The sequence below is a fragment of the Electrona antarctica genome (assembly GCF_951216825.1).
Source record: "Electrona antarctica genome assembly, chromosome: 11".
NCBI classification, from domain to species: Eukaryota; Metazoa; Chordata; class Actinopteri; order Myctophiformes; family Myctophidae; genus Electrona; species Electrona antarctica.
This window is the reverse complement of record NC_136792.1, coordinates 8,272,090-8,296,382: the sequence shown is the minus strand read 5'-3', so window position 1 is coordinate 8,296,382 and position 24,293 is coordinate 8,272,090. Positions and strand designations below refer to the sequence as shown.

General features: G+C 41.4%; 2 protein-coding genes across 3 annotated transcripts in view; both read left to right on the top strand.

The window, feature by feature from the left end:
• Nucleotides 1-3,465, top strand: part of cuedc1b (CUE domain containing 1b) — a 41,640-nt gene extending 38,175 nt beyond the window's left edge. For both annotated transcript variants that reach the window (XM_079514225.1, XM_079514224.1), the window contains exon 11: nucleotides 1,017-3,465. In XM_079514225.1, coding sequence (XP_079370351.1) covers nucleotide 1,017 — 1 coding nt within the window. In that variant the 3' untranslated portion in view covers nucleotides 1,018-3,465. The remainder of the gene's footprint in view (nucleotides 1-1,016) is intronic.
• A 2,683-nt stretch (nucleotides 3,466-6,148) lies between these two features.
• wsb1 (WD repeat and SOCS box containing 1) lies at nucleotides 6,149-23,816 on the top strand. Its single transcript, XM_079514842.1, has 9 exons — nucleotides 6,149-6,562; nucleotides 7,704-7,872; nucleotides 9,891-10,174; nucleotides 12,297-12,428; nucleotides 13,300-13,400; nucleotides 16,429-16,601; nucleotides 17,579-17,692; nucleotides 19,708-19,815; nucleotides 21,678-23,816. The coding sequence occupies exons 1-9, from the start codon at nucleotides 6,523-6,525 to the stop codon at nucleotides 21,838-21,840; spliced, it is 1,284 nt and encodes a 427-aa protein (XP_079370968.1). The 5' UTR covers nucleotides 6,149-6,522; the 3' UTR covers nucleotides 21,841-23,816.
• The last annotated feature ends 477 nt before the right edge of the window (nucleotides 23,817-24,293 follow it).

Below are 24,293 nucleotides of genomic sequence, written 5' to 3'. Positions count from 1 at the left end.
CAGATTGTTCTAAGTTGTCTTTGATCTAAGTCTGTGTTTCCCAAAGAGTGGGTCAGACTCAGGACCGTTAATTAACAGCCCTTTCCCACCGGATCGCTGTAACTTGGCAACAGTGTTGTTTTTGGCAGCAGATTTTAGTTTTGAATAGGTTTAAGGCACTAGGCAGTGGGCACACAGTTGTGTGTGTGTGTGTGTGTGTGTGTGTGTGTGTGTGTGTGTGTGTGTGTGTGTGTGTGTGTGTGTGTGTGTGTGTGTGTGTGTGTGTGTGTGTGTGTGTGTGTGTGTGTGTGTGTGTGTGTGTGTGTGTGCGCATTTAACAAATGTGCAGACGATCAGAAATCAGCAGAGTGATCGTAATGGCTGTTTTTACACTTGCTGAAAATAGCCGATCTACAAGCTCACAACGCGTCGCTTTAAAGCGTCGTTTTAATCGCAGTATGTGATGTGGTGTGAATGTGACATAATATTGGAGTTTCTGTGTACCGGCCACTAGCCCAACTTGTTTGCAGCTCAGTGGCCTTGTGGAGTGACTGGGAGGTCGGGGTTCAATCCCCGGCCGGGTCATACCAAAGACTCTAAAAATGGGACCCAGTGCCTCCCTGCTTGACACTCAGCATCAAGGGTTGGATTGGGGGTAAGTCCCTGCGACATACTAGCGTCATGTCCAGGGGGTGTACTTGTACATCAAGCTGCCTCACGGCAACAGAAACAGCCTGATGGCTCGGCAAGGCTACTTACTTACTATGCCCATACCCAAAACCAGGTCAAAATCTTTAATTCGCTCCCAGCTAAAATAAGAAATCAACATTTGCATGGGACAGAAGTAGCACAACAGGGGAAGTGCACAGACCTGCCATTTTGCCAGCTATTTCAATTGGACAGAATACACAGAAGTGTAGGCATAATTACACATGCATATTAATTTGATTTAAAGTGTTTTGGGACATCATACCAGCAATGGATCATTTTAGACTATACATTTAAATGTAATCAATACATCCCTTCTTGCCTTTTAGATGCTACCTGGTTGCACCTCATCAGGGTACCATGGCGACTGCTGATTACCCATGGTTTGTGGCCTGGAAACTTGTCCGGCTCCTCCACCTCTAACACATACCAGCCAATCAAGGCTTGAGACTGTCTTCTTACCCTGGGGGGCGGGGGAGGAAACTAGACCTCTCCCCCCCGATGCGAACTCTCCTTGGCCTCCCATACACTGGGTTTCTAACTGTCCATAACTGCATTATATTCTCTCTGTATTATAACACTTTGTTAATATATAATTTCATATGTAAAGGAATGATGCATTAGTCCTTAACAGTATATATATTTGTTTTTCTTTTTTTTGTTATCTGCATCTGCTGTGAAAGGTGCACCAGTTGTAGCGACGAGTTCCTTTTATTTCACCAAGTCCAAAACAAATCATAAGGTTTGCCTATGATTAAGGTCCCTCAGGCTGGCCTTTCTGAAGCCAAAGTGTGCACAACACCCCTTTATATAAAATGTATAGAATGCTGCTGTTCTATGCTTTTTTTTTGTTTTGTTTTTTTGTTTAATGGACAGTATAATATTGTGCCATGACTGAACATTACCCCCACAGTTCCTGCCACAACTGAAAAAAACAATGTATTTTCTGGAAGCTAGTGGGTACAGTAGTAGTATCCAAACCCTACAGAGAATAACGCACATACAGACAGAAAGATCAGTGTGCGGACAGAATTATGTAACAGAATCTGCTTTTAGGCACACAGAGCTTGCTCAGGATGTCCTGCTCAAATACCAGCACCTTTTGCCCCCCAAATAATGAGTTATCTCATCCTGTGATAACTGCCATTCATCATATCACCAAAGTTAGAATTTGCTACTAATTCTGCCATATTTTCAAGAACTCTTGTAATAAACCTCAACAAGCTCTCAGCAAGATAGTATGGACCTGAAATATAGCTCAAAGTACACTGCCATATTGCAAACTGTCCCTTAGTTTTCATCACCTTTCTATTGTGAGCTCATCTTGAGTGAAAGGGAACACATATTTCTTAATGCCAGTATTATTAATGTAAATTGTGTAATTATTTGACCTGTTTAAAGAAGGAACACACGTGTTTTACACTTAAATGACTGATAACTGTTTATGACCATAATGATAACTTGGGTTGCTGGAGGTTGCCAGGGTGAATGAGGTCCAGAATGCAATTGTTGGACATTGCCATGGTGACAAGTTACACTAAAATGTTCCTAACGCTCTTTGAAATTGTATCTTCTGATTTTCCCTAAAGCCCTAAAAGAAAATGGAGGAACTATTCACCTTTTCAGTCGATTTTGAGTTCAGGTTAGGTCAGGTGAATTTGCTCTCAGTTGATTAGAATTCTTTCCATTGTGATTAATATATGAAATTGTGGTTTTATTATGATTTATGTTTCTGGTTGTTCACGTATTATTTCATCATTATTTCCCCCCCACCAGCATTTTAGTGAAGAGGACTTCAAACAGTTTTTGCAGGAAAACACTGCTTTTCGGTTAGGGTTCTTATACGAGTGTCACACAAGGGGGCACTGTTGTTGGAAGAAATGATCAGTCTGTGATCTTCTATTAACTGTTATTTGTTTTGTGTTATTTGTGTCAATTGATAAAAGGAAAGGCCTTTTTAAATGATTTACATGAATAGCATTATGGTTCCAGTACTATAAATGTCATGGGATCATATTGTGTTAAATATAGAAGTTAAATAAAGTGATGCGCCCCCATTGTTTTGATGGATTAACAGTTCTTAGATGGTATTGCAGTGGCAGACAGAATTGATTGATTGATTGATTGAAGGATGTGTTGTGAGCCTAATTAAAGCCAAGAATGTCAGGCCCAAATAAGGCAATCACATTAAATAGCTGACATCAGCTTTCCCTCAAATTCCATTAATTGAATCAGCAGACTGCTTCAGATACAAGCCAGAGCTCATCGAATGCAAGAACCATGATCAGTTTTCAGGTCCAATATATTGTATATTATTGTATATTTGTGTCCCAAAATATACATTAATAAAAGTGGAAAGCAGCAGTAAATGGTCTTGGATATTCAATACATGACAAATGTATAGTGGATTCACTGAAATTTCTAGCAACACCTGCCTACTACATGGGTATTTGATGTTGGTTTTGTTTGTTTTATGCCAAGTGGCTAGATGTTTGGATCTGGTCACGGAGATGTGTAGTAATTAATGTTCTCTCAGGGACTTCAATTGCTCTCCATTTTGAATTTTTCAGACATTATACAAGCACAAAGGCAACTTTCCCATTCAAAATACCAGGTTCTTGCTCAAAGTCGAACGTTGAATTCATTGTTAAATTTGTTATAAATCATCTTGTGTAACCAAAATGAACCTCTTAATTTGTTTAAAGATGTGGATATTGATAAAGGCATATTATGCAGTTCTGGAAAACTCTTAATATTCCTTACAAAATTGCAAACCATTTTCTTTGTATCTTTACACTTTTATACACCCCTGCAACACACACACACGCATGTACTGTAGTCTTCCCTCCAAAAACATGTTTTATCAGAACCAGATGTGTTTGAGTGTGATTCATTGACCTTCACTTTGTATGTATGTAATCTCAAGACTGTGTCTCCTTTAGCTACACATTAATTTTCCTTTTTTAATATTGATAATTATTTTGATAATGTGACTCACTTAAGCTATGCTGACGCTATCCGATCAACGGAAAGGAAAGGAGCTGTGGTATGGACGAAATATGGTGTTGCATTTGTACTAGGTTTTCTGTGTGCGATACATGTCATGAATGTACATGAATTGGGGTCAGGCCATCTCTGACAAACTATACTTGTTTACAATGCACATGTGCGCATCTGGTTTCACTCACAACCCTGTCATAAGAATGTATACCATATTCACGTAAAGGTAGAACCAACCTGGCAACCCTGATGGGTAACAGTCCTTTTGTATGGAAGTCAGCTGTATGTGTTGCCATTATCCACGTGAAAGTCACTACGGGAAGATAAGATCCTGCATCGCTAGAACGGAATTGTTTTTTTTGTGGGGTAACCCGTAATTTGTATGATTTAACATATGATTTTAATTGTTTTTAAGGAACCTGCAAGATTAGAACATGAGTTTATTGAAATATTTATATATGTATATACACATGTGTGTGTGTATGTATGTATATTACCCCCTGAGAAATGTGTAAAGGTTGTTGAAGTGATTGTTGTACTTTTATTTTATTTCTAGAAGACTTTTCTTATACTTAAAGATGTTTCGTAGCCATTCAAATATTTGTGTTGTACCCTGTCTGTGAATTATATTTGTAAAAACATTAACATTGCCATTAAAGTTTTTTATATATATATTCACCTGTCTTTGAGTTTGTTTCAATCTGAAGTTATTCCTTATATCATATTATGTCTATTCTCTCTCTGAAAGCTTGTGTGTTCATCGCCACACTACCTTTCCAGTCTGCTTATTACATGGACTAGTCTGGTTGTTTTGTAAACTTGTGGGACATGGTCCTTGGGAAATCTTTGTTAGGACTTATGATTGAATAGAAGTGAACTCTACTACATGCCCTTTTATCAGAGGTCATAACTCATAATTTAAACTCAGTCATAGTACACAAATCAACGATGTCGACGATGACCCCACAAAATTGGAATAACTAGATTTGTAGGCTGTGTTCTACATCCATCCAAGGACCACAATTTAAACTAGAAAAAGTGCCCTTCTGGGCACAGGTCTCCACCAGGAGGATAGGAGTGTGTGTGATGTTTGGCAAAATGTTTAGGAGCAATATAAACGTGTGTGTGTCTGTGTGTGTGTGTGTGTGTGTGTGACGCGGCTTGGCCTGTTGTAGCGCCACCATGAGGCTGATTTGAAAACTGTCAAGTGGCATTTCTTCCAAAGCCTAGTGGGAATATGCATGCACAGTTTCACCACTATCGGACGCTGCGTTGAGTAGTTGTGGCGATTTGTACAAAACGGGTACAAAGCGGGCTACTCCTGAAAAGTTTAGAAGCCAATCGTAGCCAATGAGGGTGGATTATGAGAAATCAAACAAACCCGTCTTGATCACATGACTATGAAGAGCATGTGTACCGATTTGCGTGACATTTGGATAAAATCTGAAGGAGTAATATTAGAAAATGTGTTTTACATATAGGCCTCCTGGTGGCGCTATAAAGAGCAGATGTGAAAAATTCCAGGCAAAGGTTTTTCCTTGGCCTCTAGGGAGTTGGCATACAAAGTTATCCACAGATCCGTGCAGTTAGATGTAAAAAACACTATTCGGCCAGTTATAGCACCACCATGAGGCTGAGTTGAAAATGTTCATTTGGCATTTCTTCCTCGGCCTAGTGGGAATGTGCGTGCACAATTTCACGGAAATCACACGATGTGTTCATGATTTGCAGCATTTTGTTTGAAACTGAGCACTCCTGCGAACTTTGGAAGCCAATCTTAGCCAATCAGGATGGATTCTGAGAAATCTGAAAGACCAGTTTCGTTGAATGGCTCTAGAGAGACTGTGTACCAATTTGCGTGATGTTTGGACAAAATCTGTAGGTGTACTGTCCAAAAACTTGTTTTGCACAAATCGGCCTCCTGGTGGCGCTATAACAGGCCCTTCTGGAAATTTTGGGGCAGAGGTTCACCGTTGGCATCCAGGGAGTGTGAGTGCAAAATTTGGCATCGACCGGGTTAACGGTGCCGGAGATTAGCTGTTCACAGACGGAAGGACGGACGGACGGACGGACACACACACACACACACGGACGGACGGACGGAGTGCAAAACATACTCTCTCCCCATGCCTTTGATGCGGTGACTTTTTTTTGCCCAGTACCATCCTTGATTACTTAAAATGCCTGTGGGCCTATGAGCGTGCGTTGTGTGATCTTGTAGATGTGCTATTTTCGGAGCACGACCCTGTCCGACTCCGAAGCGTGATTTCTTTTTACGAACGCTTTAAGACATAGACCCGCCCTTGGTGACGCCCCGCGCGTCTGATTGGCCAGAGCTCGTTGTCAATGTGGCTCCCAAGCCAGACGCTTCTCGAAGGCTTAGGGCTGGGCGGGGCTGGGCTACTATAAGGGGGAGGTGCTATAGTCTCCATGGTAACTTATGTATGACGTACAAATGAGAGACCCCGCCCATCGTTGATAACACTGGAAGCCGTGCGCTCCGAATGCCATTATTATTAGAGACACATTTTCGAAATTCCAAATGCAATACGAGTAGATAATTCCGTAACCATAGTTCTTAAGCAGCGTCTGGACGTATTATCAGTAGGTATCTGTCGTCAACGACGACGACAACCACACCGACGAGTCATAACAGACATTTGTCTGAATTTTACCGTTAAGCTAGGCTACTACGTGCACGGAGGATCGCAGAGAACGACCAACAAAAAAAAGAAAGTCGTTGCGTAGATTTTCTTTTCTACATTTTTTTGGCCAAATTTCATTTTGTTTTTATACCAGTAACATATTTTCTCGTAGTTCCCCGTCCTGATTTAGATGGCCAGCTTCCCAGATTCTGTAAACGAAAATGAAATAGGTAAGTTTGAGTTGTTTATTTATTTGTTCATATTGTGTTGTTTTGCTGATTTGGAAGGGAGGCGATTGTTGTTGTTGCTGCTGTAATGTGCAGTCTGTGGGATACATACATTATTGTGGTGTTATTATCATAACTGTGGGATCTTTGTATATACCGCATTTTGAGTGTGAAATTGACAATAGTATTTCCTTCTATATTTTGATGAAAACGCCCGGGGGATCATAGTCTACCCTCCCCCACATTTCCTATAATGTACACCACCAGTGTGTTGTCACTCGATCACTGCAGCATGACTCACGGAGAGAGAAGTCTAATTGTGCATTATACGGTATATTCTGCAATTTTTTCAATTAGCCATCAGACTAAATTGCCCATGTACCAATAGACTACTACTATTCAGATATATATATATATATATATATGTATTGAATTTGTATGTGATGTGAGCAAGCAGTAATTTACACATCTGGAAATAATAGTCTGTTGTAGCCTACTGTATATGTTAACATTATTGCACAATGCACATTGTCATCATCATAGTCGACAATTTAACTTACTCAGAAGGAATAAATGTATGTTAATCCAAAAATGCTGGGCAATTCAAAAGTAATTAAAGTTGCATCATCTTTTCGTTTTAATATGCAGTCCACCAGGCTACGTTGCTCAAGTCATTATAAACAAATAAAGAATCAAAATTGTCATACTGACAACATTTCCCAGCCGAGCCATTCTTTCTACTGAGGCAGGCTGGCAGCATTTCTGTTGTTGACCTTCTCTGGGAAATATGTGCGTAGCACACCTTTGGTAGACTATAAACCGTGGCTCAATGTCTAGACTCTAGATAATCTTATCTTCTAGAGACATTGATTCTTTAATTTCAAGGACCCACAATTTGATATGCATTAGGGCCTAATGCTAATGATTAGGCCAAGGACCATCTTCTTGTATGTTTTCTACTAGTTATTTCCTTGTATATGTAATGATTGTGAAGATTACCAATCTATCATTCAGCTGGGGACCCCCCTGGAACACACCCAAGAACCCCGGGGGGTCCCCAGACCTCATGTTGAGACCTACTGATGTAGAATTATGAAGTTGGTCTGAATCACGAAATGTGAAACAATGTATTTTTTTTGTCCAGGTACGGCGAAGTTCATTGGTGAACTCTTGGCCCCTGTCGCTGCCTTCGACCAGAAGACTGGTCGAGAGACTTGGACTGTAGCCTTCGCACCCGATGGTTCCTACTTCGCTTGGTCTCAAGGGCATCGCATAGTGAAGCTCATTCCCTGGACAAAATGCCTGAAAGATTTGTAAGTGCTTTCTTTACATTCAAGTTCCTAGTTCCTACTGCAGTGTTATTGTTATTGTGGGGGTTTTATGTCAACTGCTGTAAAACATGCATCCATCAGGCGCCCCTGCCTGATGGAGGGGAAAGGAACTGGTTGGAATAACGTGTTCCTTCCACGCGCTACGTCCAGCCGGGGAAACTCCCCCCTGTCGGGTGAAAAGAAACGGTGTGGACTCCTCATGCATAGAAGGAAGCATGAGGTCAGTCCGTTGCTCTCCTCAGGTTGGCGGAGGGAGTGTAGAGCCCAGGATTACATTTGATAATTGAGTTTAACTGGCAGAGATTGTAACAGAGAGGAAAGCAGACAGTCAGTGTTTCCCCTATATGCATTATTGTGTGGCGGGCCACCACACAATCGGAATCATGACCAGCCACAACAGTATGATTCTTAGTAGGTGGCCGCGAATTGGCCAAACAAAGGCAAATAACCGTGCGTACCCGTGCACACACGCTTGCATCAATTTCTGGCTAGGGGAAACACTGAGACAGTGAATGAGAAACATGTGTGCTGAAACGTGCTCATTGTCAGGTCCTTGAGAAGCAGAGGGCTCCATGCTCCATTGGCCATGTCTCGACTTTCTGCACCTTAACAAAGGCATACAGCATTATGCCAAAGCCACTGCTGTAGCCCACACATGAATCACTTTTAGCTGCTGTACTTGTCTTTTCTTAAAATCTACAACAGAAATGAGTATTATTTATTATTACGGATCTGGAAAAGTTTTGGCAAGAGAAATGAAAACTTAACAGCTTGACGATGTTAACACCTTATCAGTTAATGTGTGAGCTTGTACAGCTGTTAAGATCATGGTATGGGGCGCCCGCTGGCCAAGTGGTCCAGGCGCATTCCCCATATAGGCTTTGGCCTGACTGCTCGTTGCGTGTTCGGGTCCCGTTCATGGCGACCTTTGCTGCGTGTCTCTCCCCTTCTCTCTCTCTCTCCCGCTTTCCTGTCTACATATCTTCACTTGATACTATCAACAAAGGCAGAAAAGCCTAAAACAAATCTTTAAAAAAAAAAAGATCATGGTAAAAGACTGAGGAAGTGACTCAGTGAATTGGGATGATTACATAAAGTCACTGTATCAAACTGCTCAGTCGTGAAGCTCCTCAAGAGTATTCTGGAAGTTCATGGTTAATCTCCACCCAAAAGAAAAGAGGAAGTGCAATGAGGCTGAGCTGTGCTTCGCACTGCCAAAGACACATGGCTTAGTATTATCTGCTGTGTTTCTGTGGAACAAGTGCTCGTTGTTCCCCAGGTATGTTGGGGGCCCATCTGCAAATGAACAGTATGTCTCGAGAGACTAACACTGTAGTGGCAGAGAGCAGAGGAGTGGATCATACTAATATCTCTGTGTTTACATAATTTTGAACTTTCAGTTTCCTTACATAAACTTGCATTGTTTGGATTTGTCATTGCTGGTTAATCTCAATCCAGCCACAGGGGACAAGTTGTCTCATGATAACATCATATGTGTGTGTAAAATAGTACATTGGATGACGCACTTCACCTCATAACCTCTTGTGTCACACTGGTGGATTGCTCAATTTCTGACATGTACTGTATGCTTTACATGCTGTACTTTCTTACACTCTGGGTGTCTTCTGCATAGAATGACCCATGTTATCTAGGGGAGAACCGATAGCAACGTGGTTAGGGCACATGTGAAAAATGTCCTGACCAGTGGGTCTCCGGTTCAATTCCCAGGCGGGCTGCCCTTGACCACTAGCTGTATATCAATGCCACTACTCTCTCTCCTCATGTCTCTTTCCAGTATCAAATAAATGCAAAAAAAAAAAAACTTAAATTCAACAATAATAATAATAATAACAAAACAGTGTCCTCTGTATTGAATAAGTAAATGTTATGTAATCTGCATAGAATTACTAAACTTTTCTTGAACTCCCCCTCTTCTCAACCTCAATTTTCCTGTGTCTCTGACCCCCCTCTCCCCCACCATCATCCGTTGCTCCATCCAGCTCTCGAGTTCCGGGAGCCGAGGCCACCAACGGAGCAGGTTCGCGGCGTTCGTCACGTCAGAACAACGACGGCGGAGACGTGGTTCCTGCGCCGGGCGAGCTACGTGAACACACCATTGACTGTGGCGACATCGTCTGGGGCATGGCCTTTGGCTCCTCGGTGCCAGAGAAGCAAAGCCGCTGTGTCAACATCGAGTGGCACCGGTTCAAGTTTGGCCAGCACAAATTGCTGCTGGCAACGGGTCTCAGCAACGGTCGCATCAAGATCTGGGATGTGTACACAGGTGAGGAGGAGCATTTTAATATGATTATGGAATGATTATAAATCACAGAATGTCACTGCACCGAGAGACACGCAGCTGCTCTATACATCTCCTTACAACAGTGTTTACCGGATTTTGCCGTTTGTGTTAAATAACCGCAGGGTGTTCGCGCGCCGCAAGGGGTGCACGCACCACAGGTTGGGAACCCCTGTTGTAGAGGCCTCACTAATGTGATTTGACATAACTGGTAGCTGAGCAAGCCTCATGTTTCTGAGGCTTTGCCCAGATGACAGATGCTGTCATATTGAGTAATTCCTTCTGCAGTTAAGAACTGTGTAAGAAGAACTAGTGCTTTTTTGCAATATTACCAGCTTCAGCCCTACTAGTTGATTGGTTGGTCTTTGGGCAGATACACCTGATTTATGATGTTTACACTCCCTCGCCCCTTGGCAGTTCATCGCTGCTGATGGCATTGAACCTAGCCCCTAAGCTGATTGGCTCTCCCCTGTGCCCTGATAGAATTCTTTAAAAAAAAAAGAAGTTTTGATTCTAAATTCCATTATAACTTCTTTCTCAAAGTTACATGCCTCTAACTAAAACACAGTGTCTTTCAGTATGCAGGGGATTGTTTGAAGTAAATGACTGCTGAGAGTGGCGGTCTGCTGAAAACTCTTTGTATGCTGAAAGTCTTGTGTGTTTGGTAGGAGAATTTTAAGATTAGAGGGTTGTGTGCTCTAGAGTGCTTATCCGTCAGCCAAACAGTTTGCTGTCCTGACACCAGCATTTGAACCACTTAACCACATGTTTGTTTTTTTGGGGGCTCGTCTGAGGGCTCTGCTGTCATTGGCTGTTGGGTTTTGGCTGTTGGCTGTTGGGTTGGCTGTTTTTTTTTGTGGCTTTCGCCTTTATTATTTTTTTTTTATGGAGGGACAGACAGTAGGCTGACAGGAAATGGGGAGAGAGATGGGGGGATGACATGACACTGCCAGACTGGATTACCAGCCAAGGTGTCTGGACCGCTGAGCCACGGCCCAGGCTCATTGGCTGTTGTTGACCTGCATTTTGGTCACTAGTGGTGTAGCGTCACTGTGAAAAAAAAAATCTCCCTGGAAATAAAAACGTCTGGGTTTCCGAGGCTACTGTGAAATCGATCCAAGCTAATGGGTGTCATGGTAACACCTATCATCAGGCTTTTAACCAGCCTGATGGTTGCAACAGTGTTTGCCAATTGATAGTTAGAATCAACAGTTAGGTCACTGCTTAGTGACTCTTGGATCTTTGATCGGATTTGTATTCCTGATCAGGAATACAAGTCAGAAAGCACTTGTCTGCTGGCAATACATATTTGATTAGATCTGACCATTTCTATAGTGTATGTTCTGATGTTCATATCTTTCACTGTTACGTCACTCTTCCTTCATTATGACTGTGTTAGAATTGACGCAGGTTTTACATGACCTAATAAAACACTTAACTAATACATTATAGCCTATAATGTATTAGTTAAGTGTTTTATTGGGTGCCATTATTATGTCAGCTTGTAGTACACGCATTTTACTTCCCCTGTAATTCCCCTGGCTAAAGCTGCCTTTTGAAAAAGCTAAGTGGGCAAATTACAGGTATTATGATATTACTTTCTCTGTAGATTCATTTAACCTGAGGGTGTTCCGTTACTAATCACATTGCCTCGGATTTTCCAGATTATCCTATTATTGTCGGTCGAATTTGTTCTTGCATTTGATCTTTGAACGTTCAGTCAAAATGAAGAGTAGTTTTGTATTTTAATATCCACTGAAGGTTTTAACATTTTCACGCGCATTTGTCCTCTAGTTATCAAATCAAATCAACCTTTATTTATATAGCACGTTTTAAAACAACCAAAGTTGACCAAAGTGCTTCACAACAAGAAGACAAAAAGTGTAAAGCAGAATACATCAAGCATAGAAATATATCATATAGAACCAATGTGGGATATGGATAATACTGTACATGAGTGCCTAAAAAGGTTAAAATCAGTTCACATTAAAAGCCAGGGAAAAAAGGTGCGTTTTAAGAAGGGATTTGAAAATGTTAATTGTTATTGCACTGTTCGCATTGGGTCATGATCTCTGAATGAACCTGGTGTTTTGGATCACCTTTGCAGGAAAGCTGTTGCTGAACTTGATGGACCACACTGACATAGTCAGAGACTTGACCTTTGCCCCGGATGGCAGCCTCGTTCTGGTCTCGGCATCGAGAGATAAGACCCTCCGCGTGTGGGACCTCAAAGATGATGGTAGGAAACTCTTTGGATTGCACTGATAAAACAATCAAGCCTTGACCTAATTGAGTACATAATGTTGAAACAAACAAGCATGCCCTATCATAGTAGCCTACATATTTATAGCATAGTATAGTATATATTCATAGTTAATATGTATAGTGTCATTATATAGATATGTTCTAGTTACGTTCTTAGCTTACGCATGTTTCTTGATAAATGCATTTTATATATGTGTTGTATTCCCATACTTTTGTTCCTGCCTAATGTAAGTCGCTCTGGATTAAGAGCGTCTGCTAAATGCCTAAATTGTAAATTGTAAATTGTCTATACATTTGGTAACTTAGGAGATGGCAAAACATGCATGACACATACACCACATACCCCTTCCCTCCCCCAAGCATTCCAAGATCATGGTCACGATTGTTCTCTGTTCCAGTGAGGGCCATGCATGGAATAGTTGGCCCCTTGAAAGAAAACGTGTATGGCGAGGAAGTCTTTAAAAACAACCGCAACATTCTGAAAGAGGATTCTGTCATCTTAAACCTCAATATTTAGCAGCAAAATACATTTGCGTTAGTTTCTGTTCCAGTGAGGGCCATGCATGGAATAGTTGGCCCCTTTAAAAGAAAACGTGTATGGCGAGAAGTCTTTAAAAACAACCGCAACATTCTGAAAGAGGATTCTGTTATCTTAAACCTCAATATTTAGCAGCAAAATACATTTGCGTTAGTTTCAGTAATGCTCAAGGCAAAGTGATTACAGTCAACTGAAATGGTATATTATCCGCAGTCAGACGTGTAACGTCTACTGTACAAGAATGTGGTCCGACCAACATGCTATTAATCATGGCCTACTGTACACTACTGTCATCGCTGTCTCTTAGGTAACATGGTTAAGGTGCTGCGGGGGCATCAGAACTGGGTCTACTGTAGTGCGTTCTCCCCCGACTCATCCATCCTGTGTTCTGTGGGCGTTGGCAAAGCGGTATGTACACGTTCCCCTCATACTTCCCTTACTTTTTTCGGGTGTTGTTTTGCTAGCTACTGTGTGCTATTGCTTGTGCCTAGATATGCTCAATGAATCAACAAATGAAAACGCTGCCAATCACCCACTTTTCCCATCCCCGCCTGTAGTAAAATTTGCTCGTGTCATCATGAGATGTACTACCAGCCTCATTATTTGGTTTGGTTTGCAGTGGAATGAGGCCTGTTTTTATATATATATATATATATATAATTTGCATGCAGAATGAGGTAACTGTTATCATTGTGGTATTTTAGTTTTTTTTGTTTTATTTTAACTTGATATCCCCTCAAATTGATCCACCTAGTTCATAACAAATGTGCGTTGTTGTGAGAGTGAGACTTATTTTAAAGTACTCGGGCCAAAAACGAAAAGCTGCAATTTGTTGATAATATAATCCAGTAATAGACTCTGATAAACGTGGTATATCATCATAGTTCAGATTAAATCCTATGAGAGCCTTTTGACCACAATATAATTTTTCTATATCTACGTGTTTGGAAGCCACAACATGGCAGTAACCAACAGGCAGACATTACTCAGAGTTCTATGCTGTGTTAGGCTGTGTGTGTGCCTACACTATGTGTGTCTTGCTTTCCCTGTCACAGGTGGTGGCAGGACTCTGTTTGTGAGTGGTTTTGAAGGGAGCGCCGCGCTGACATATTGAGCAGCCGGTGCAGACCGGGAATGCACTGTGCCCGTTGGCCGTGCCCAGGGGCAACCTGGCACCTGACCCACAAGGTCTTTCCGCACGTAGGTGCTGCTCCGTGTCTGTCTACCTCTGCTGTCGCAGTTCCTCCTATTTATTGATTTATCATTTTCAGTTTGAGACTGAGCAGTTAAAATGGCAATTAAAATCCTTCCCTCCCCTGTCCTTCCACAACCTTCCCAACCAACCTCTCACTACCCTCACCTCTCCTTGTACCATCCTAGTGTTAGCACACCATAGCTTCCATTATTAGTTCTTCTGTTGTGAGTTTGTAGTATAAATGTCATTCTCTCCAAACCTAGCACTAAATATAGCACCATTTTCCTATAAATAGTTTACGCTAGTCAGCCAGCTGCTTGTAGGTCGTATTAAAGGAGAATTCCATACAAGGCTTTCTTACCTTTATTAGTAGTTGTTACTTCCCCACCAAAGAGGTCCAGGTGTTGTTTTGTGCAAATAGCCAATAATGCACTTTTGCACGTAACAACTACAAATAAAGGTAAGAAAGCCTTCTAGTATGGAATTCTCCTTTAACTCTAGGTCTGTATGTGTGCTTATGGTTTGTGTGAATTAGCACCACACCCATACTAGTGAGTCTCGGTCTGCCTGGTCAGCCTCTTTTTGTATAATGGAATTAGTGTTCAGGGCATAGATTTTTGTTGACATGAATAAGAAATGAAGGAGTTCTTTGTGCTTCGGCAAACTGCCTGTATCTATAAATGTCTGCTTTTGTACCATACACTCTCAAGCATGGCAAAAACAATGCTAGTGGCTTTGGAATGTCCCTCTTGTGGTAACTTTACCACCTCTAATCCTTCAGTCTGTTTTCAAGATTAGCATTTGCGTGTTTTGTTTTCCCAATTGAAAGCAATGGTGGAATGCAGCAAGCCCATCGAAAGTTGTCCCTAAAAATGATTACCACCAAAAAAAGAAGGGACCCATCATAATTAATTACCAATACTGATTGAACCAAAAAAGAGAACTCAAATGGATATATTGGTCAGGCTATTGAAGGGTGTCGATGGATTGGAATGCAGGCAGTCAACGTGAGCACTGGAACCTTTTCATTTCACACTGCAGTTAGAGGGATGGGTAATGGGTAAACATTGACACGTGCATATCTCAAGTTATTTAGCACTTTTTGCTCTTTTGCAATGTTTACAGTGCTCAAAGCAACTAAAGAAATGTATTCTGTTTTCAGTAGTGTATTCGCTGTTGGTACTTTCAAGGTGTAAACATTGCAATTGCTCATTTTAATATATATTTTTATTTTGTGTTTATATACATATATATATTTTTTTAAATCTGATTATGCATTGCACTGGAGCAAATACAGTATTAACATTCAAAAACCATAGCCGAAGAACAAATGCATCTAGTGATTATAATTTTTATACAGATGTGTGTGTGTGAGAGAGTGTGTGCTTTGCCAAAGGTATCAACCTTTTGGCCATCAAATGTTTCTTTTCTCTTGCAGCATCTGTCTCTTTTGTAGGCTTCTGCTGGAGACGCGAGCCTATTGTAAATCTCTGAAAAGGGGAAACCAGTGGAGTAACATTATGTTACCATAAGTTACTACCCGTTTTTATTTTTCTATTTTTCCTTGTACACTTTTTGTTAAACACATGTATAAATTGAAACTATGTATAGCATATTCAACTGTGTGCCTAGATAGAGATTAGAAATGTTAATTATAAAATTCATGTGGTTTTAAGTTGAGGTCTAAATGTTAATCACACTGTTGATTTAGTCAATGATGTGCATCTCATTATTATTATTATTATTATTATTATTATTATTATTATTATTATTATTAGCTGTTTAATGTGAAGTGACTTGCATTTCTTTGCCACATAGTCTTGCTGTTGGAGTAGCATGTGCTCAGTTATCTTTTCTTGGCCTGGTTTTAGCTTAAACATTCTTCTCAAATGACACTGATTATAACTGCACAGTTCTGTTTTAATTCATGTATAATTCATGTATAATTCATGTTTTTGCCTAATGTAAGATAATGTTATGTATTTGTATTAAAGCTGCTATAAGCAATATTATGTCATAATTGTAATGACTTTTTTTTTTTGGTATTCAGACAGCCAGCAATGAGTAAAATGCTCCCAAAAAAAATTAGTCGGGGTGTTTTACCCATTGCTGGCTGTCTGAATACCAAAAGAAAAAGTCATTAATGTTGCCATAATATTGCTTCTAGCAGCTTTAAGTCTGCGTGTGTCCGTGCAGAACCGTTCTGTAGCTATAACATGCCTCTCTTCCCGTCCATTGTAGGTGCTCTTGTGGAACATGGACAAGTACACCCTGCTCCGGAAGTTGGAGGGCCACCACAACGACGTGGTGTCTTGTGAGTTCTCTCCTGACGGAGCCCTGTTAGCCACGGCCTCCTATGACACCCGCGTCATCGTGTGGGACCCCCATAAGGGCACCGTCCTGCTGGAGCTGGGGTGAGACATGTTTTTTGTTTTTTTTTGGCAGCAAATTTTATTTCTATTTTAGTTTCAGTCACATTTTAGTCACCTGGAATGCTTTAGTCTAGTTTTAGTCGACTAAATATCATGAGATTTTAGTCGACTAAAATATATTTTGGCGGGCCTTGATGCCGTCGTAATGGCTGTTTTTACACTTGCTGAAAATAGCCAATCTACAAGCTCACAACGCGTCTGCTATTTTCAGCATGCAACCAATTGTAAAATGACTGGATCTCTTGTCCACTAGTCCCTTCCTAACATTTTCGTTTAGTTTTTATTTGTTAACAACATTGACAGTATATTTAGTCCTAGTTTTAGTCATCATGGCTTAGTTTTTAATTCCATTATGTAGTTTTTGTCAGTGAGAAAAGGTAGTCGACGAACATTTTTCGTCATAGTATTAGTCTTAGAGTATATATTAATAGAGACTGCACCCGGATTTCTCCTCCCATCCACTTGCATTAAGTTGCTCAAAAGCGCATGAGGCGATTTCACTCCTCCTTCCGGGTAGGAACAGAGTGCATTCTGGGATGGATTGGGCCCAAACACATGAACGCGCTGCCGTTGACTATCATTGCACGTGTTCACGTATGAAACAGCGTTCACGTGTCATCATGAACGTGCGCAATGATCGCTTTAACAAATGCATTTCATTCTGTGTAAGATGAGCGATGACATATTATCTGGCTAATAAGACGGTATAGTATTAACAATCGGTCTAATACTATACTGTATTATTATGAATTATCTAATTCTTATCTCTCATCTTACATGTACCTAATCAGATTTTCCTGATTACTGCTGGTGCTGCTAAGACACCTGATGTTCCCTATGGGGATCAATATATCAGGTCTATATTTCAATCAATCAATTCAGAGGATGATTTGAATCCTTGTATGAAGTAGATGTTATAAACTAAAAAAAAAAATCTTTTCATCTTTTCTTTTCTGCAGTCATCTTTTCCCCCCTCCATCGCCAATTTTCGCCGGAGGTGCGAATGACCGCTGGGTGCGTTCAGTGAGCTTCAGTCAAGACGGCCTTCACATTGCTAGCGTCACCGACGACAGGTGAGGACCCGAGTACTAGCAGCTGTGCTGCAGAAGTAGTCTCGCGTTACCAGACTGTTGACTCTCGCAATTTCCAAATGCTTCATCATACAGTCTGGACCAGGGGTGGGCAACTTTGACGATGGAGAGGGCCACTATATTTCCACACTCACTCCCTAGGGCCATATATTACTGTCGTAGCAAAAATGGCCGATCTACAAGCTCAAAACGCGTCGCACTGCGACGCGTTTTGAGCTTGTAGATCGGCTATTTTTGCTATATTCGAATTGAAATCTTGAATTTTTGCTATTTTTGAATTGGAATCCTGAAAATTAACATTTTTATGTCATTTCAAATGCCTTTAATTATACTTGTGTTGCGCAATGAGCTACTCATTTAGACTGAAGTAATTAAAGCGGTGTCATGTCCGCATGTTGTGGAATTGTAACAGCTGAAACCAATATTATATCAGTATTCTGACATTAACCTGAGGGCCACATTAAGTGAAGGTGGGGGCCGCATGTGGCCCCCGGGCCGCCAGTTGCCCACCCCTGGTCTGGACCAACGGAAGAGCTGTCATGAGTAAGCGATAAAGCGTAAGTGGAGTCTCCTCCCCACTTCCGTTTCGTCTTTACACTCGCGCAAATTTATTCTAATATAAATAGAAATCATCTACGCATATATAGCTTGTTGCTTAGCAGAAAAGAAAATACAAAAATAAAATGTAAAGATATTTTAAAATATATTTCGATTCTTTTCGTGAACGGCAATGGCAGCTTCCTTAGGCCTGACTCACACGTGCACAACAGATTGATGTATAGCTGATGCATGAGACTTGTTTACTGATGCAAGCTCACAATGCATTTCCAATGGGAGTCACATGGTTTGACACAACATTTTTGTTACTTGTATGAGGGGGAGGGGGGCAGTCGAAACATAGCCGAAAGCCGTACAACACAAATGTTGTGTCAAACCATGTGACTTCCATTGGAAATGCATTGGGGCAAGATGTAAACAAACCCTTTGTTTACATCTAGCATGCATCAATGTTGTATGCTAGATGCGAAGGTGTGAGTCAGGCCTAACTCAGCTCATGGGGGCTATAGTATCAGACTATATAGCATTCGGAGATTGTGGAATAGTTGTCTGGCTACGTGAGACTACTGCAGAAGTAAACCTGGACTGTATTGTTCAACCTTCTTCTCCTAATAACATGTTGTTTTCCGTCCCAAACAAGTGACCCGCTGTCCATGTTTGTGTTGGGGGTTTATTTGCGATTAAAAGTTGGCACTAACCAGGTTCTACAGTACATAAACACTGTGAAATCCGAGTTCACAGCACCGTGTTAAATGACCTGGTGAAGCCATCATGAGTCTAATGGTGTCCGTGTGAGAGTAGAGAGAGAGCTGCTGTTCCACAGGACACCACTGGGATTAGTCACATGACCGTCATGAGCTTGCCATTAATCACCGATGACGCTTGGGTTTCCTGCTCTAACAAAGCTCCGCCTCTGCGTGCTGGTTGGCTGGCCAGCTAACTTGTTTATAAGAAATGGTCCACTAGGCCAGAGAGAGAGAAACAAGATCTTCACAAAATGGAGGATAGAAAATAAATTGATTACACTGCAGCCCCCCCCCCCCCCCCCCCCCGCAGATGTTATGTCAAATAAATTAATTTTAACAATCGGAAGACATCAATGTCATGTATTATTGGAATCTAGCAATCCTAGGTGTATTATTGGCATGTCGATCTAGAAAATAATGTTTGTTCTGCAACGCATTATTGGAGCTTTTTCCAGGGTTTTTCACTAGTCGGGACTCGGAGTAGTAGACAGGAAAGCATAGAGAGATGTGAAGAGACATGAAAAACATTCCAAGTTCATTCACCCTCACTCTTCTATGTTTTGGAAAAGAAAAAGGGTGGAGCCACTTTTAATGTATCCACATGTTTCTCATAGCTCATATCTGCGTCATTTCTTTGCAGTTTGATTATTGTACTATACATGAAACTACATTTTACGTCTCCCACCCCATCAGGTTGGTGCGTTTTTGGAACATTGAGGATAAAGCCCCCCAGGCCATCGCCTCCCTCACTAATGGGCTCTGCTGTGCCTTCTCCACTGATGGGGCTGTTGTCGCTGCAGGGTAAGACACGCGCACACACACACACACACACACACACACACACACACACACACACAATCTTTGTGAGCTTGTAGATCTTGATGATTGTGCAAAGATGTTTGACACACAAACGTCTCTTCAGTGACAAGTAGATAAATCATCTTTTGTTTTCTTGGCAAAGAACTGGTTGTCCTAGTTTTACATCATACTTCGGTATGTTCTTAGAACGTACCGATGTATGATGTTCAAGACTACGCCTGGCCCTGGGGCACAAAGAAACCTTTCCATTCAGAAGTCCTACATACATGTATCTTTCTAGGCATTCTGTAATGGAGGTGGCTCTGTATCATTTGTAGTTACTACTTGGGAACGATACAAACTTGGGAACCTAATGATATACGTTGCCATAGCACCGTGGAACGCGTGTGTCGAATGTGAAGTGGGTGGGTCAAACGGTTCTCCAGTTACATGCATTACAACCGTACACACATGCACGCACGTACGCACACACGCACACACACAGAGACGTGGCGCATTTATAGTAGGATACTACAAATGTATTAGGCACAGGCTTAATCAGGAATGTTGAAAGTTGGGAACGATGCAAATTCTGAATGCGCCATGCCGTCCACCCAGTTATGCAATACCTGTTGTACCGATCTGTCTGTGTCCTTTTATGCCCGTATATATGGACATTTCTGTATTTTCTGTCCCTTTTATGCCTTAAATGGTGCATTTATATAGGGCCTTTATCCAAGGCCTTTACATAGATTGTGCATGACATTCACTCATGCACACACACATTCGCACAGGGGGAGCCCGGGATCGAACTGGGAACCTTCCGGTTCCCGACCGGCAACTCTACCCCTGAGCCACTGCTGCCCCTGTGGGCCTATTACATATATGTATATGGAGTTCCGTTGTCACACTCACTCACTCACAGATTTCGGGAATTTATAGATAGATTTCACACAGTATGTGATTCAGTCTGTGGTAATAACAATAATACAACTTTATTTGTATAGCACATTTCATTACGTTAAATGTAGCTCTGAAGGCTCATACATACTCCAGTTTTTGGTGATAGCTTATCACCGCGGTGTAGTTTTTAAAGGGTTGGAAAACTACACCATTACGTCAGTCGTGGTGATGATCAGCTATCACCGCAGACACAGACCCATATCTCTGTTTTTACTATCAGACAAGTCTTTTCACTCTGGCGCTATCACCCCGTTCACTGATTGGTCTAGAAGTTGGGTAAACCAAAACGGTGATAACCTATCACCAAAAACTGGAGTATGTATGAGCCTTAAGTGCTTTACAGAGCAATAGAGAAAAATAAATAAAAGCAAAGCAATAAAACTAAACTCAACAGTCTGTGATTTTAGACAGGCTTGTATTTTTGGTCTCCTTGGATACATTTTTACTTTTCCGGCAGACCATGTGAGTAAAATGCCTGGACTCATTTCTTTATTTTTGGAACACAGTTGTTGCCTCAAGCAGCTGCTTGAGGCAAAAGAGCAACAATAGACTTTGTTCTGAACCTTTGACATCATTGACCTGACACTTATATTTCACACTGTGAAAAGCATGGTAGAGAAGATGATATTCATGGATATAACTTCGATACATGTATCTGTGTGGATGTAACTGGCTACGCGTTGGCCTTCTCACAGAAATGTCCCATAAGTGGGTCCCCCATTGGATGGTGGGTTACTTACACCCAAGCCATAGGAAAGTGTTTGCATGAGAGACGTTGGTTAACCATGAATTTAACGTAAAATGCATACCGGAGAAGAATGGAATTCATGACTACATGGTATCTTACTATAAATTATTATTTTATATTGCAATTCTGAACATTTCTGTATCTAAAAATACAGGACTCGTGATGGCGGCGTGCTCTTCTGGGAGAATCCACGTAGCACCTCTAGTCTGCAGCACCTGTGCCGCATGGCCTTGCGGCGGCTCACATCCACACAGCAGATGGAGACGATGGCCATCCCCACACCCATACGTGACTACCTGTCTTACAAGATCATCTAAGCCCTCTTCTCCAAGATGCCCAACTACCTATTCAACCGACCAACCCAACGCGCTGTGCATCGCTTGCTGTCTACAACATGCTCGGAACCAATCCAATGAAACTTGCATCTTAAAAAAAAGAAAGGAAAAATTACTTTTCCTTTTTTCTTCTGAAGTCTTCTGCAAAGAAAAAACAGAAGGATTGAAGAAGGATCAATCTTTCCAATTTATACATTTCAATACCTCTCCCACACCGACTGCTATACTTTTGCTATGTATTAATTGTTGGTAAGTGGGTGTACTGGACTGTACATGACTGTGTCATGTCCAAAGCCGAGGCAGGGTGCTGGAAGGAAGGGCTTTCCACCACCCATGTGCACCCAACACCTCAGAGCTGAATGTTTCTTCTGCCAACGAACTGCATACTGAGACCAAACACTTGATCCACCCGTAGGAAATCTTGCTCCACAAAGACACCGGCGCAGACTAAATGAGGATGACCTCTGTCTATTGCTTTTCCTCTGACTTGAAATGGTTGCTAACTTGCTGCACTTTTCTGAGACAATTTATATTTTGTTATCGGTAGGCTACAGACGGCAGGCTTGACTGGACTGAGTGAGTTAAGGGCCCTATTATTTTAATACATTTACAGAGTTCTTTCCAGGTTTTGGCAGACCATAGCAGTTACGATTGGACAAGAAGGCATACATATTTGCTTATTTATAATAGCTTATTTATATTGTCCTATTCAACAATCAATGCATCTACAGTGTTTGTGGCCCAATCAGATTGGGGCTTTACGGCGGAATGTGTGTGTGTTTTGAGGTCTCCTGCTGCAAAGGGGCCCTCAGGGCCCTTCGGTGACTCGTGGCAAATGCCCTTCCCATGTGCCTGTTTAGGTTTACTTAGGTTTATTTTGCACATACAACCAAAACAAACAAAAGATACAGAGGAGGATGAATGCATATACCGAAATGGGACAAAGAAAAAGCCCCAAAAGAAAGAGATTATAGACTAAACACTAATTCTACAGTGTGTTTAACATGCGCTATTCTGCCTCATGGAGGCCAAAGGGAGACAGCAGTCTCCTGTTTCATATTTCCGTGACTTTAGCAAAGCACCTCAACAGTTCGTATAGGTCCATGTGTTATAACGTGTATAAAAGTGTATAGACGTTTACATGTGATGTACATATATAAAAATAATGTATACTATAATTGTTCTGCGTATATAAACATATCAAATGTGTAGTAGGCTTTTCACTGCTGTTTGTGCTCCATACAATACTTGTGTTAAACATTTTCTTTAAAGTAAGATCATCTTGCTCTCAATGTGAAACTGTTCATTAATGATAAAGATGTCGCTAAGAGACCAGAATGCTTTCTGAATTCCTTGTAGAAGGGTCAGACTTGGACTGTGAAAGTGTGAATTGCCTACATGTACACTGTATGTAGAAATTACTAGCAGTGGCGTGCACAGATGGACACTAGAGGGTGTTAGTGAGCGTGTGAGTGAATTAGTGAGTGAGCGAGCGAGCAAGTTAGAGTGTGTGTGTGTGTGTGACTGTGTGTGTGTAGCCTGGAACCAAACACCCTGCCCTTTTCCCTCTGGACAAATGTGCCCTTTTAACCCCCCCCCCCCCCCCCCAGTGCACACTGTAAAGTATGTAGATCATGGTGACATTGATCAATTCTTGATAAAAAAGCTTCTAATATATTATTTAGGCCCCAAAATCTATCTCACACTAAGGCAACCGGCCGGTTCCACGCGCTGCACAAAGTGCCCTTCTCTCACTTGAGCACCTGCCCCTCTAAATGTCTGTGCACGCCACTGATTACTAGAGAAGCAATGCTGGCAACTCCCAACTAAGAAAGTATTTCCTTGATGGTCTTTGAACTGAATTCTAGACTATTGAAAAAAAATACCTCTTAAATACAAGATTTTCAGAGTAACCAATTTTACAGTAGTATTCTTGGTTTCATTGGTTTTTTTTATAGTGTGCATGTCCTGTATGTTTCTGTAGGGTTGCGGTTGTATGCAGATGATGATTGACGATATCATTTGAATGTGTAGAAGTGAGCTATATGGTATGCTGTTCAGTTGACGTGTGTAGTGTTGGTTTGTATCTGTTAGAAGGTGGATGTTGCACAGTGGCACTCCATCATTGGTGGCAATAACTAACTCTGTCAAAGGCCTGAGCTGATGCCAAATTGTGACTCTTGTGTTCTCAGCAGTGATGCAGCAATCATTTTCTCTCTCTCGTTACGGCTAAAACTTGAAAGATTGTTTGGCTAAGTGAATTTATTTTTCTTTCTGTGCTAAAGCAAAGCCAATAGGCATGTATGTAGTCCATGTAACAGGTTGAGTTCATGTTTGGCATAAAAGTTGTTGCGTGTGTGTGTGTGTGTTATGGATGGGACTGTAAGTGATTGATTTTTTTCATTACTATTTCTTATTCTTACAGTACAGTACAC